Source organism: Mesitornis unicolor, unplaced genomic scaffold (genome assembly GCF_000695765.1).
Source record: "Mesitornis unicolor isolate BGI_N332 unplaced genomic scaffold, ASM69576v1 scaffold47723, whole genome shotgun sequence".
Lineage (NCBI taxonomy): Eukaryota > Metazoa > Chordata > Aves > Mesitornithiformes > Mesitornithidae > Mesitornis > Mesitornis unicolor.
In genome coordinates this window covers 23521-38765 of record NW_010175025.1, presented here as the reverse complement: position 1 = coordinate 38765, position 15245 = coordinate 23521, and the positions used below count along the sequence as shown (strand labels likewise).

Genomic DNA, 15245 nt, shown 5'->3' with positions numbered 1-15245 from the left:
TGTCTAGCTCGAAGCTGTCTGTAACAGTAGATGTCTGACTCAATGCTCAGTGTCCATATGGCCCTCCTTCAGTCCCAAGTTTCCAAGACATATGCAGGTTCAGACAGAAGTTTCTGTACTCAAGTGCAACAGCAATTGAGCTAGGAGTTATAGTAGTTCCCACTTGGCTTCAGTAAATTCCTTGGCTTCTACCATACTAAAGCTCAAAGCAGGTGACCACAGAGGTCCCTTTAGGCATTTAAACCTGTTTGTGTGATTCTTCTCAATCCACAACTCACAGCTTCATCATCTCCCTGGCACATCTTAAAAGTCATGCATACAAGGTCTAATTTCAGTTGAAATTGTATTTCCTCTTAACTGTTCTATCCTATGTGCTGGGGCTAAATGCCTGGTTACAACACTCTACCCAGACTGCTGGAAGCCACAGAAATACAGCAACTAAAGAAGTTCTGTTTTATGGGCAATTTCTTCCTCATCAATCCCCGGTTTTGGCTTTTGCTGGTGTACCTTATGAAGATCCTATGAAGATTCCTGCAAGCTAGGCATGACTGACAGGTTGGCACAGCTGACTTATCCAGCACATTTCCTTCTATAACTCTTTGCTAAGTCATCCTGATATGGAAAGGACTTAAACTTCTGACATTCTGCTGCATTGCCATAACCCAGCTCATATCTTGGATTTTCCTCCTTGGTGTATGTGCATCTGTCAAAGCTCCAGCCAAAGCTTAAAAATAAAAGGAAAACCTCAAAAGAATATGAAAGGGAGCTGTTAAGTCAGCCAGTTGAGTCACACAGCTCAGTGGCGGCTAGATTATACTGCACTGCTTAAGTGATTGCATATGAGTAAGAAATTGAAACAAACAAGTGTTCCTTATTAATATGATGACACTTAAAAAGATTCTGGGTGTGGAGGCTGTACCTCCCAACGGGTAAGGACTTGAGAAAGTTGCCTGGCAATTCCAGTAATGTTTGCTACAGAAGAGTCAGTACCAAAGCAAAGGCTAGCACAGTTTACTGCTTCCTACGGGAACCTGGAAAGCAAAACAGAAAGAAAAAAATATAAATCTTGGTGAAGAAAATACCATCCACAGCCATCTTTTACTTGTTCTGCCCTCTTGAATGTCTATGTGACTGCCAGGGTACTGGTAAAGTCAAGCACCAAAATGGGAGCCATATGCTACACTACTCAAGAGGACGGACAGGTCCACAAGACTGACAAGCAGACATCCACATTTCTTCTAGTCTGTGAAAGGCACTGCAGCCACACTGCACAGCCACACTGCACAGCCTCACTAAAGAACACAGAACAAACACTGGGCTTACAGACTCTATAAAGTGCCATTGACTTTCCAGCTTATTTAAACAAGACAAAGCAAAAGTTTCCAAAACTTTGAATGGGGACAGTTTCCTTGCCAAAATTTAAGTCACAATCAGTGGAGCTGGAAGAAATCTGAGCGATTGAGTCGAACTCTGGCTGCCCCTTTCCTCCTCCAGAGATTCGACAGAAAACTGAGACAATTGGCATTCGGATTTAAAAATCTGGGAGGTTGACCCTAGCTACACTGCTCCTGAGCCAAGTGATTTCAGGAAACAAGCCAGCAAAGCAGTGCTGAGATGCTACAGGAAAAAAACAAGCCTGTTCTCAGGACAAGCTGCTGTCTGATCATCCTATCTGCCTGCCAGACAGGTGATACTGCAAGGTTTTGTCTTGCATTGGATTGTTTGATACTAGTAAGTCACCTAAAATCCATCATGTCATTGTCTCCATGTTATTTCTCCCTCATTTGCTGCCTGGATTTACAGTCATTTATCATTAAGAGATCACGGGGAACACGCAGAGAGCAGCTTGACAGACTCAAGGCAAACTCATTCAGCTTTTCAGTCTCACAGCCTGCAACGTGCTCAGCAAGCACAACAGGAACTGACTGGCATCACCTGCCTGCTGGGGCAGTAACATCCACTCCTTTTCTCTATTAGCATCCCTCTGTCAAACATCCTGTCTGGCATCCTGGTTATTTGAGGAAAACAGCCCACAATAATCCAAGTGCTGGGGCAACCATGCACTTGATCCTACCTTTAGGAGAGTGCTCGGGTCTGGGGATCTGACGCAAGGGGCTGGGCTGGCTTGTGTAATACCGAGCGTGTTGAAAGTCATCATGGAGAGGCTGTGACCTGCCAAGCATGGGGGGGAAAAATCAGAACAAAACCAAAGCAGTGTTGGGAGAAAACCTGAAAGGCATAACAGCATGGAAAAAGCAACATCTCAGCTGCCTGGTCTGTCCCTGTCAGTTTGATGCAAACTGCATCTGGCCCAGACTTCCCACCCGCAGACCAGCTCCTCTGAGCACAGCTTGTTACTGTTTCTGCAGTGAGAAATGCACAGTATTTACTACTACTCATGGACTGCTTTCATTTTAATAATGGTTGTCAGGAAACAAAGAATTTCCATTATGAAGTTTGATGAAAACCTCACTCAAGAGGAAAGAGCAGCATTTCAAAGTATTTAATGCTTGCCCAGTTTTAATTCCAGAGTATTTCAGTAAGATCTATTTCAGTCTCCACCTGCACACCTCATTTGTTGTTTCTTCTGCAAAATTCAACAAGAATTTCTAGGTTCATATCTGGATTGGAAATCAAAGCTATCAGGGTCACTTCCAGGGTTCAGTCCCTCATGAGGAGCATCAGACCAGGGTACCAAGTGATGCAGAAGCAGCACTGGGCTACAGCATGTTCCCATCAGCTCTAGAGTGAGGCACTCCAAAGCACAACATACTTTCTTGCAGGAGGGGGTGTCCACACACAGCATGGGAGCAGTGTACAGGGCTCAACTGGGAGCAAGGACCCAAGGGAGCAGCTGTGCAAACGCATTGGGATTACTCCTTCCTGCCCAGAGATGACATTTGGTTTCACATCCCCAGAAGCTCTTTAACCCTCTCAATGTTTCTCTGCCATTTAACAAATGTCACTGCACAAGCTCATCAATCTCCGTCAGCACCAGGCAGGGAGACCGATATGGACAAATGCCACAAGCACAGCGAGTGACGCATGTCACTGAGCACCTCACGAGCTCTGTGCCCGCCATCTCTTCAGTGCGAAAATCTCTGCTCTCTACCAAGCCCTTTGTGGGTGGGTCAGGCTGATCACCCCACAGCTCCTCCCTAGGACTCTGCTTCTTAGCAGCTTCCCGACTGCATTTCCCAGTTTTTCCCAGCCTGTTCAAGCTCACCTTGAAGACCTGTCGCCTTTGTGTCGCTGAGTTTCAGGTCCTTCTTTTGACCTTGGGCGTGTGGACTCACTTGCATCATGCTGATAAGAAGATGAAGGGAAAGCAGCTCATTTGTGTGCCTTGTAAGACCCCAGCCAGTGCACTGAGGCTGCCACAGCTTCATGCAATGCTTTTCTGATCAGTTTGTACACACAGCTAACTACAGCCAGACACATGCAAACAGCGGTATTGGGACTGGTTTCCATTAAATGAAACTCAGCCTTGCTGAGCCAAACTCAGTTTTTGGTCTAAACATGAGCCAGCACTGGGGGACCCATCCTGAAGCTGGGGTCAAACTCAGTGCGTAACGACTGTGTGCATGGCTGGGCTGAGCACCAAGAAGCAGCTGTACACAGCTGTACCCCTGCAACCACTCACACACAGTACAGAGGCTGAAAACATCAGAGTTACCTCCAACTGGCCCCAAGATTAACACAACACCCTCTTTTAGCACCTTACCAGTGCAGAGCATGAAATCTGTTTCCTAACACCTTACAGAGGCTAGCCATTAGCTAGCATTACTCATTCAAAAACCTAGGTCTGATGTACTCAATACTTTCATTTTAGAGCCAATTTTATTATGAAGTAAATTGACAACTGGAACAGCCGTGGTCCACAAACAGAACCAACTACTGCTTTTATTGCTACAGCCAGGACTTCAGCAGAGGCAGGGTCCTGCACCAGGAGGGTTCACAGTGCTCCAGGGAGCCCACAATCTGCTGCTGATATCCAGTGTCAGTTTGTAAGGCCAGAGCCCAGGGCTTGTCCTGCTTGAGGCTGAAGCCAAAGAGTATCTAACCAAGGATGTGGCTCCAAAAGGCTTGGGAAGAAGCTGAATAACAGGCAGTAAAGACCCTTTGGATGCAAGAGTTTGCATCACTCTTTTTGGTCTCACCACACAGCCTCACCTCCCCCTATGGAAGTAACATTACAGCACTTCATTTGTGGCATCTCCTGAAGCTTAACATACCTTCCAGTCTTGATCATGCCTTCTCCTTTCAAAAGACGACTTTTCTCTCTCCTTCCCTTTCTTTAAAGCCTTTTTCTCCTCAGCCATCAAGAGTCGAGCAATTTCCTAGAAGGGAAAACACAGAGTGTGTCAGAGGGTTTTACTGCTCTTGAGGGTTTGAGTTATTTAAACTCTTTCCTATGGACAGTTGCTGAATGAGAAGGGTCCAATGCCAGAATTTCACCCATCAGAAATAAAGGGACAGAGCAGAATTAACTGTCTATGTGTAGCATTCCCAGTGGATCTGTGATTTGCCTAGTTCGTGCTTGCAGAGCCTTTCTGCCCTTTATCCCTTTTCCTTCCGTGTGGGGTTCATCTTGCAGCACGTCTGACAGTCCCCCTTGGGGTTCAGTTACAAGAGATGCTCTTGTACAGCCATGAATCTCCTTCCTCTGCCATGTCTGCAACAGGCAGCGCAGCTCCCTGCTTGGCCAGCCTGAGCATACATATGAAAAACAGCTTGGAGCAAACCCCAGTGCAGCCCTAAGCTTCTCCTACAAGGAGGGAAACAAACAGCCAGGGGACAAGTGGGGTTTAGCAGTTTCCACAAGTAAAGGAATAATGCAAACATTTGACTTCTTGCTCACCTCATCTTGGGCTACTTGGGCTGCCTTCTGATCTGCCTCATTAGCCTGTAAAAAAAAAGAAGCAGAAGAAAAAACAGACAAAATAAAACCACCTCTGAATTATTCACATCCATTAAACAACTAGGCACTGCAAATAGGTGCCCATACAAATACTCTATCATCTTCTCAAAACACTTAGTTCCATACTTAATTCACAACTCAACACTAAAATGTCATTTCAGCCTTTTGGCTGAGTTTTGCTCTCTTCTATCTGCCAGGCCACACCACAACATATTGCCCACCCTGCTGCCATCTCTCTCAAGGATGGACACTGGCCTGTCTCGTTTCTGGGCTGACCACAAACTTCAGGCCATCTTCACCTGCCTGGAAATGTTCATTTAGTATCACTCTGCTTCAGTCATTTAATTTTTGGGTGTTTATTTCCAAAACTAGGGCTCTACTGTCTGGATGCCAGCTGCCATTCCATATGTGCGTGCATGGGAGACAAAGGTAACTATCAGAACACACAGCAGCAAGATATTAGGTTTTGAAGTCACTGTCATACATAAAAGGTTTGCAAATTAAAGCTGTCATTGCCGTCTACCTTAGTTCCTTCAGGTCACCTAATGCATCCTCTCTACTCACCAGGAGCTCTTCCTCCTGCAGCTTCCGAGCTATCTCTGCATCAGACAGCTCCTGTTCCCTTCGGGGTGCATCATACATGGCCTGCCTCATACCCCTCGGTCTTGTGCCTGCAGAATTGTGAGAGAAAACAACTCCACCATTTTCCACATGTTTCAGTAAGGAAATCCCCACTACCTCCCCAGCCACCTGCCAAAGCCCCCACTCAAGGGAACCAGAGATGGCAACAGCGTAGCTGCCAGACAGCTGGTTTGAAAGTACCTTTAGCTGAGGTGCAGCACGCACCTTAGGGTGGTTTATCCGGAAATATCCGGTGCACCATGTCTTGTATGACCAATGCAACTATATGGCAGAAGATACCATGTCCCTGGAAGCCTTTGCTGACACAGTGACACCAGCAAAGGAATTTTAATTTTTCACTCTGTGTTGGATACAGATACACTGGCAAAACTGGGCAGCAGAGAACAGCCCAACATCTGTTAAAAGAACGGCAGAGTCTGAACACACGGCTGGAGTAGCACGGGCTGCAAAAATTGCCTGCGACAGGCTCACATGAGGTTTCAGACAATTTCCTCCTTGGGCTGACCCATGAATTTTACAATTCACAATGAGAAAACAGCCCAATAAACGTTTTTGAAGTTCATACAAGGTTCAACTCTTGCTTGGAGTACAGTTTTATTTGTTTGCTTATTTTAAAGTTAAACCATCTCCAAGTGATTTAAAAAGTTGCATTTTGAGAGTCTCTCCACAGCCCATTTGCATTAGGCCTTCAAGGAAGTCTCACTGTATCCCTCTTATAAAACACATGGCTTCACTCACATACAACGAACGCCTTCTCCTTCCATCTGCAGTATGAACTGTATTGTTCAGACAGCTCAGACATCTAAATGAGCTTTCTAATCTATGCCTGAAGTAAACAAACACTCCAGTGCGCTTCCAGCCACACTATTTACACATTTATAATAAATACTTGTTACATCTTACTGAGCTGCCTATCAGTTTTCTTCCCAAGGGAAGGAAAGAGCAAGGGAAAACCATGGAACAACAAACCGATCTCAAAAAACCTTCTGTACCAACAAACTACTACCACGCTCCACCAAGCATCCTGAAGACTTCAAACTGGAGAGGGCCACAGACCTCCTGCATCAACCCAGAATGAAACCATGGAATAGGAAACCACTTCTTCTACAGATATTAAAGGAGTTGTGAGAAGTTTTCTGCTTTTTGTTTTATCGACTGCTCTATGGTCTTCAGCAATTAACACTGCTCTTACAAATCATCTTGGCATGAGAAGAAAACTTCATGCTACAGTCCAGCATACAGCCCGTCCTTTCCCAGCGCACTCTGACCAAACCAAGCTGTGAAGATCAGCAATCTCTGGCCAGCACGGAAACTCTGGCAAAAAGCACCAGCTTGTTCAGAATTATATTATTCAGACTGCTTCTAAGGTCAAGGTAAACACAGTTTTACCGTGCTGTCATGAACAACAGCATGGCCAATAGGCTCCTGAACAGCATTACCACTACGAAGAGTGCATTTCCAGGAATTGCTTGCTGGCCAGCCCAAGGCTGAGCTTTCTTCACACAGTGATCGGTGCCAGGCTTCATTTGCCCAGAAAGCAACAATGAACGCTGCTTCCATATCACCTCTGCCTGCTCTCTGGGGAGCACAAAGCTCACCATGACCAGGGCCCACAGGAAGAGGATGTGAGCTCCGGGCTATTCTGACTCAGGACGATGGGATGCTGAGTCACTCAGACTCACATTGTATCAGGGCAAATTACGACCTACTGATTACATGTAAAGACCTGATTAACACCTTCCACTTTCCCAGAGAAAACTTTTGGATGATGAAGCCGAAGAATAATTCTCCCAGCATCTCCAGAGACAGACACACATTAACATCCTCACCTTATGCAAGAGAAGACCAGTCAGACGGCTCAAAGCAGAACTTTCCCACATTGTGACAGACATAGATCCAAGTCTTTAAACTTCTACTTTCAGAAAAGTGGGTCTGAATCTTTAAATCCCACCAGCCCCCAAGTACTATTGAACAAGAACAACAACACGGGTACCCGTTTCCTAGAAAAATCCAGTTGTACAGGATTTGACAAGAACCCCGTCTTACAAACAGAGCCCAGTCAGACACCCAGTGCTGCTACTGAACTGATCATGTTGTCAGCATGGTTTTCAATAAGAAGTGGATGGCAACTGCTGGCTTGTTAATGCATAAGCAAACTGTCCTCACTTACAGCCCTGCATCCCAAATCAACAAAATATGAGTGTAATCATTTAGGGTTTTGTTAGTTGTTTGGTTTTGGTTTGTTTTTTTTCCTTCGTTCTCCTGTGCAAGAAGAGCACAGCACAAAATATATCATGAAAATAAAAGCTGGTTGTTGTGGGGTTTTTTTGTTTCTTAAAACGCAGGATACCAAGGGTACCATTTCCACCAACACATTTTTACTCTCTGATGCCATGGACCACATCAGGAAATAAACAGCAAGAACATTAACTATAACAGTAAATAAGGGAAAAACTTGGGCAGGATTCACTGCATACACATTGCAGGTAGATGTTGGAGATGGGCATCTTCAAAGGAAACACCACAGATTCAGATACGAGAATGGGGCACGCAAAGGTCCATCCCCACACAGACGTACACCTTCCCCATCGCTTGGTTACCTGAGTCTCGCTGGCAGTCTCCAACCTTCCCCTGGGTCACAGTGTGTGGGGGACATCTCCTGTGTCCTGCCCTTTTGCAGTCTCTCTCCTCACCCCTCCTATGATCATCTCTAGACTCAGCACCAGGGAGGTTCTCGTCACGCACCATCCTGTGTGACGAGTGGCCCTGATGACGAGATTTGTGTTTTTCAGGGCGCACCAGCTGGCTGCCGCCCCGATGCCAGGTCTCCTGCTCAGCCTCCAGCTCCATCTCAAGAAGAGGAAGGTGCTTTTCTCTGTCTTGCCTCGCTGGCTTTCTGCTGTGCCATGCCTGGTCTGCAGGTCCATGCTCTGACTCCAGGTCAAGACTAAGAGGTCTCCAAGCCTTCTCCTTCCCAGCTGCTCTCCTCTCCCGCAGCTCCCAGCTATTGCTGCGGTCATAGGTGCCACTCTCTTCCTCTCTTTCTAGGTCAAGGCTGGGAGGTCTCCTGGACCTCCCTTGGCCTGCTGATTTCCACTCCTGCCGATGGCCATGGCGGGCCTTGCTTGGTTGAGGAGACCTCTGATGATGCCCCGAGGGAGAATGCGCACGTCCAGAGGTGCTGTCAGACGCAGGCGAGGGTGTTTCTCGGTGCTCTCTCTGCCGGTGTGCGCGCCCGTCACCACTGCGTGCCCTGCGAGGCTCAGCAACAACCCGATCTCTGCGGTCACCCCAGGGGTGCTCTGAGCAGCGAGGGGACAAACAAGGAGCGGGTTAGTGGTGTGGGGGTTAATGGAGGCACAGCAAGGCCAGACTCAGAGCATGCAGATGAGGGGGCTTGATGCAAGGAGAAGCTGGAAACGCAGATGAAGCACGAGGTGATCAGGAAGAAAGACACCTGCAGGATATAACGGAGGACAGAGCAAAATGGCAGCCTGGCTAGCAGCAGGGCAGCACGGGAGGCAACAGTGCTGGAGCAGAAAGCACAGGTCCAGCCCAAAAGTGTGTCCAAGCACCTCCTGAGACAAGGAAAAGTCAGTATGGAGAAGAAAGACTTAATGATGTCACTGGGGCTGAAAAACAGCCAGCAGAGCAGCTCCTCTCCTGGTGACATGTCACCGCTGCAGGATACTGAAACCTCCAGACAAAGGCTTGCAAAGGAGGGCACAAGATGCAGGCGAGGCTGAGAGGCAACGCAGGAGAGCAAGCCCAGGAGGGGCCAAGCAGAGGGTCAGGCTGGATCCTGGTTCATGAGCAATGGTGCCTTGTCCTGGCTTCAGGCATAAGGTTCTTCATCAGAAAATACAGCCTCTCCTAACGGGACGGGGGAGACCCACGTAAAGCAGAAGAGAAAGAGACAAGAGGGACGAGATTTTTGTTTGTGGGTTTTGTTTGTTTGTTTTCTAAAAGCAAGAATGATGGATAGCTGTAGCATCCAAACACCTTCCACCACAGATTGTCACGTATCTCTTGCAGACCTAGAAAGTTCAAGGCCTGCACTTATTCACTGCCTGAATAAAAGTTTAGGCTCTGACTGCAGAAAGGGCTACAGAAATCTAAGGGCAGGGTAAGACTTCACAAACCCCAGGCTCCTGAGCTCAGCAATGCAGCCGAAAAAGCCGCTTACTCAGCAGCTTGATGAGGTTGTTTCCTCCGTGCTTTCCAGAAAGCAGGTGGAAATTTTCTTTGCTTTTAGTTTCAGTAATGAACCTGACACAGCTATGAGGATGCAGCAGTCTGCCTGTATGCAATCTGCTGATTGATTCATTTTCCAACCAACCTATCTGCTAAGAAAAATCATTGCACCGAGTGAACTATGATCTCTACAGTAGCTTTGCAGGATGAGGGTGGTTTTCTAAAGAAAAAAAAAGTTCTTTGAAGCAGAGGCTGATTTGAAACAGAATTACATTTTAAAAAAACCCAGCAGTGTAAGACTTTCCTTTTTCACTGCTGCGAGTTTTTTTAAGAGTAGCTAGAAGTACTTAAATAGATTTCATTGCACATGAACTGCATTCTGTTTTAATAAACATAAACAGCTCTGCCTTCCTTACAATCACCGTGATTTCAGGAAAAAAAAAAACCAAAAACCACACCAAAACTGAATGTTCCCTTCAAGTCATCCTACTCAGAAAAAAACTTTTTCAGAGCCAGCAAAAACACAGCCTACTGAAAATCTGCCTTGAAAACAAATCTGTGTGACTTTTGTCCATAACAGGCATATTTTTAAAAATCCAAGAGCTGTAAGAGTAACCACTGCAGTTCCTGTTAACTGGTGGGTTTTTCTGTTCAGTTTTAGACCATCCATGTGATTTCAAGAAAACAAATTTCCAATGAAGCGATCTGTGTGACTTACTGAACAACAGAGACAGGAGCCTGAAAGCAAGAGTCAGTTTTTGAACGATACCCAGAGTCTAAGAATTAGTTCGATTTTGTCATTAAGGAAGCTCAATAAATACAGCAGCAGAGCAAGAGATCACATATGAGTAAAGCGTGGCTGTGCTGGGCAAGGATCGGTGCAGGTAACGCAGCCAGACAGCCCCAGCAGCAGATCTGCTTTTGGGGTGTCTCAGGGCGATTTAACTCCTCTGCAGGCACCAGTTCTTGCAGCACTTTCCACAGGGGCCGTGTAAACACTCTTAAGGTCTTGGTGTTACTCTCGAGCAGTAAGTGACTGAGCAAATACAGAAATGTTTTTCGTGGCACAGACACTTACGGGAGGAACTCTGCCTTTTTAATGTTTATTTTTCCACTTTTAAGAGCTCAGATTGCTCTGGAGCAACAGCTCTAATCCACACTCCTCCTGGATGTGGATGAATTTTTATTCAGTCTCAAGACAGACTAAAACTCAAACTAAGCAAGGGCTTTCTTTGTTTAAGTTCACAAGTAAGGAGGATGCTGAAGCCTAACCAAACAGTGCCCATGTATTTAAGATGCTCCAGATCAATGGACTAGATGATCCAGGCATCAAAATCCACTCCAGTGCTTTCTAGTTTTTAAGGAGCAAGGATGAAAAGCAGCACTGTGAATGGTCAGGCAAAACAGCTTACACCTCACCTCCAGGACTACAGATTGTTGCAGGAAGAAAAATTAGACCCACAAGATACGCTGCTCTCTAAATCCACACCAGAATCTCAGTTCAGAGGGTCACAGGCTTCTGTCAGCCAATTCCTGTTATAAAAATCCATCCTGTCCTACCATCTCTGCATGACAACACTACTACCTATATTGTATTTTTTCAGGGACTTCTCCTATTTGATTCTGAAAAGCTGAAGTGTGGGTTGGCCATAAGACTCCAAGATCAAAGTCTTTCCCAGCTGTGCACACGTAGCAGGACTTGTGGTCACGAAGTTTCCACTTGGTTACTGTTTTGCACTTTGTGCTTTCTTGGCCATGCTTGAACTTCTTCCCAATTGAAACTAAAATACTTCATGTAAGTTGAAATAAAGGCATTTAAAATCACCAACGCCATTGATGTTAAAACGAGAAGAGGTTTGATCATCATCTTCACAATCTGTTAATCAAAAGCAGCCTGTCTCTTCTCAAACCATATTTTTTTGAAGAAAGAACACAAGAACCACCACCAGTGCACACCAAAGCCATCCCCAGATTGCTCCATAATTAAACACACCCTGATTCTCTCTTCCCAATTTAAAGAAGATCTGCATTCAATCATAAAAGCCGACCAAGAGAAAGCAATACAGCACTGCAGGTCGTGTATTTTCCACAGCATACAGTCCCAGATGACAGTCACAGCGGAGACACTCTGTGGAGGTGACCTCGTTATTCAGTAAGTCATTCAAAGCGGTTGTGCTAATTTTAATGCTTGGATACATACCTGCAAGGAGTTATTTTTGAAAGGCTCTTCCAAGAACCAGCATTTATTCCTTTGTATGTAGCCATGCCAGCACCACAGAGGAGGACATGGAACTGCTTCTCTTCGAATGCAAGCGTAGAATTACATCTGCATTTCTACTCCCACGCGCTTGCGTTGTTACACTGAAATAACTGTGGCTTATTGGTACCATCAGCTACTGTCTTTTCCACAAGCCCTTTCAAAACATGTATGCATGGGTGTGCTTGCACATATATACACCACACACCCTACCCCTGTCCTTTAGCCATCTTCTAGGACATCAAAAATTATAAAACTGTCTTCTTCACCTTTTTTTAAAAAAAAAAAGAAAAAAAAGAAAAACAATTGTTCCTGATTCTAGAATAAAGTCTGATACTGACCCTGGAAACTGATGCAATGCTACACTGCTGAATGCAGAACTGTAGGGTAAGGGATTCCTCCTACACAGTTGCCAGATCACCAGGTTCACCTGTACTGCCATGACCTTGATCCTTCACCCATCAGAAACATACCTCCATCTTCTGCATAATAGCTATCATCATAGACTGGGTGTCCCTGGGATTCTGGGTAGTGCTTCTTGTGCTTTTTTTCTTCCTGCTGTTGTAGGAGACGGGCAATGTCCTGCAGAGATGGAAGACAACAGACATTACCTTTCCTCCTCCATAAAAACCATCTCCAGATTCTTTTATTCAACGTTTTTATTAAACGATTCCGACAGTTTAATTTTTCAGGTATTTTTCGACAATGACAGAGTTACTTTCAAATTCAACCCCTGGGCTGGATGGGGCTTTCAACTCAGTGACTGACACAAGGGACCATCTCTGCAGCCAGTATCTGACCTCACTCAGGTCCACTGCTGAGCTTCCAATCCTGACAGACTTACAGGCTCCTGTTCCACCTGCACAGAAGTCTGCAAAGCCCTAATGGCCAAAGCATGGCAGAAGGGACCGCGTGTGCAAACTCGGGCTTTCTGCAAGGATTTGGAAGTTAGAGCAGCGCACACTCGCTCACACGAGTGGGCTGGACCTCCCCTCTGATCTCCACCAGGGCAAGAAAAACAGACGCAAAGACTGTCTCCAGTTGAAGGCACTTCTGACTGGAAGGACTTCCCAGAGCAAGTCATGAACTCTTTCCAAACTAGCTGTAATTTACAGGGACTGTAGGATGCCAGACAGGGAAATGCATCAACCTGACAGACAGAGGCTGAAAGAAAAGAAAATCGAAAGGGATGGTAGAAAGAGAGGGCTAAGCACAAGGCAGGAGCGCTGTGGAGACCGCAGCCGTTTATCTTCTGTCGCAGTTTTGGTAGACACGCCATCAAAGAGTACAGCACTCCATTTTCCTAATTGGTTTTCCTTCGAGATGACTAATGGATCAACAAGGCCTAGCAACAGCAAACAGCTTCCTGGAGCGTGCTCATTCAGGGCCCAGAAGCTTGCAAGTCAGTGGAGCCAGTGTGAAGCTAGGAAGAGAAGCTGGAAGATATCAGCAGGGAATGCCAGCGCTTTGGATGTTATTCACTTAGCCTCCCTAATCCTCAGGACCTTTATAAAGCCATGCATGTAAAGTGCACATTGCTGTACACTGAAAGACATCACTGAAATGCAAACTAAGAGCCAACACCCTCCAGAGCAAAGGCAGCACTGGAGGACATTGGATGGGTGTTCAAGCAAACTATGATTTCAGGGTTCAGATCAGACCTGCTCAATAATCAGCTCTGTGGAGGACCTGGGGATGCCACAGGCTCTTTACAAAAAAACTCAAAGAAAACCAAACCAAACCAAAAAACAACAAACAAAAAATCTCCACCAAACCAAAACAACCCACACTTCCTTTCTCATGACAAGGTTAACCTCTTCTAGGAAGTACAGTAAGTCTATAAACATATGAGCTTAAGCACATTATCTCCAGGACTGAGACAGCTCAGGACTCGCAAATCCACACAAACCATTTCCTACAAACTGGACTTGTAAGCAGGCAGGCTCAGCGCTTCATGTAAATAACCTGCGCAGGAGACTGGATCTGCCCCAAGCAGAGCACTGGCATAACACTGCCAGCCTCAACGGGCAGCAGAGAGCTAACACGTGCACTGGGCAGCTACTACACCCTCACGTGTGACAAATACATGACTAGCCCTGCGTGTGGCCAGTACCAGTGTCATACAGAGCATCCTGCAAGGTACATGCATAGATGCAGTGCTGAGGGCTACAGAAGGGGCTCTGACACTTGTCAGTGCCAGCTGGTAAACCCTGGGGCACTGCGCAGCCTCACTCAGGCTGCTCAGGACAGTGTGCTCCTGCATCAGGACAGGAGCTCACCCAAAAGAAATAACACTGGCAGGGACCCTGGGAGGAAAGCAGTATCAATTCAAGCTCTCCAGCAATCCTGCTGCAAGGAGAGTTGGCAGTGCCATGCCCTGGTACCAGCTGCAGCCTAACTTGGTCCACAGCTATATTTCAGCCACACTTGTGAAATTCCTACATACCAACAGGAAGAGAGAAAGTATTTATGACTTCTCCTCATTGCTTTGAGCCACATTCATTTGAAGAGTGCTCCTGGTAGTACAAGACAGTCAGCACACAGGTTTGACAGGTTGCAGGGACCTGCTGACATTCCAGTAGCTCTCTATATAAAGCAGGAAGGAAAGGTGCGATTCCCAGAGCCAGCGTGAGTGGTATTGTACCCCCTTCACCTTCCCCAAAAAATAAGATAGCACAAATCCAGCCAGTGTTCCTCCCAGCCTCATTACCACAAGCTCCTCTTGGAAGCCCTTCCATGTCTGCCTGGGCAGCCTTTCAGTACTTGCTTGGACTGAATGGTATAAGAAGAAAATGAGGTCTTGCACAAGCAAACTGATGCATGTGTCAGGCAAGGACAGATTCTTATTTCAGGCACTTTCTAGGAAACAGCCTCGCGTTTAAGCTCTTCCTACAAAGAAAGTGCCACAAGGTGCCTCTTGAATACCTTAAGACTACTCAGACTTCTCAGGGAACTACTTGTAATCAAAAGTGGGGCACACTCCAGGCTCACACAAGTGTTCCTCCATTCTGCAACTTCCTTGAATACCCAATCTGACAGACTGACACAATAAAGTGATCAACAAGTCAAATCCTTTGAAAGCCATCGACAGACCATAACACCCATTCTCAAGCAAACAGCAGCAGAGCAATATTTTGCAACAGCAAAAGGAATCTGCCAGCAAGAAACTGCATCAGCGTGTTCAGTCTGTGAAAGACTAAACTGAAGATGAAAGAAGGTAATGGATAAGCC

At 46.1% G+C, this 15245-nt stretch overlaps 1 protein-coding gene across 1 annotated transcript in view; it reads right to left on the bottom strand.

Annotated features, from left to right (window-relative positions):
• Positions 1 to 1011: 1011 nt before the first annotated feature.
• Positions 1012 to 15245, bottom strand: part of CCDC50 (coiled-coil domain containing 50) — a 21945-nt gene continuing 7711 nt past the window's right edge. Inside the window, exons 5-11 of the mRNA XM_010181219.1 lie at positions 12488 to 12596; positions 5486 to 5592; positions 4862 to 4906; positions 4236 to 4340; positions 3227 to 3306; positions 2075 to 2172; positions 1012 to 1031 (exon numbers count right to left, since the gene is read on the bottom strand). Of these exons, the coding sequence (XP_010179521.1) occupies positions 1012 to 1031; positions 2075 to 2172; positions 3227 to 3306; positions 4236 to 4340; positions 4862 to 4906; positions 5486 to 5592; positions 12488 to 12596 (564 nt within the window). The remainder of the gene's footprint in view (positions 1032 to 2074; positions 2173 to 3226; positions 3307 to 4235; positions 4341 to 4861; positions 4907 to 5485; positions 5593 to 12487; positions 12597 to 15245) is intronic.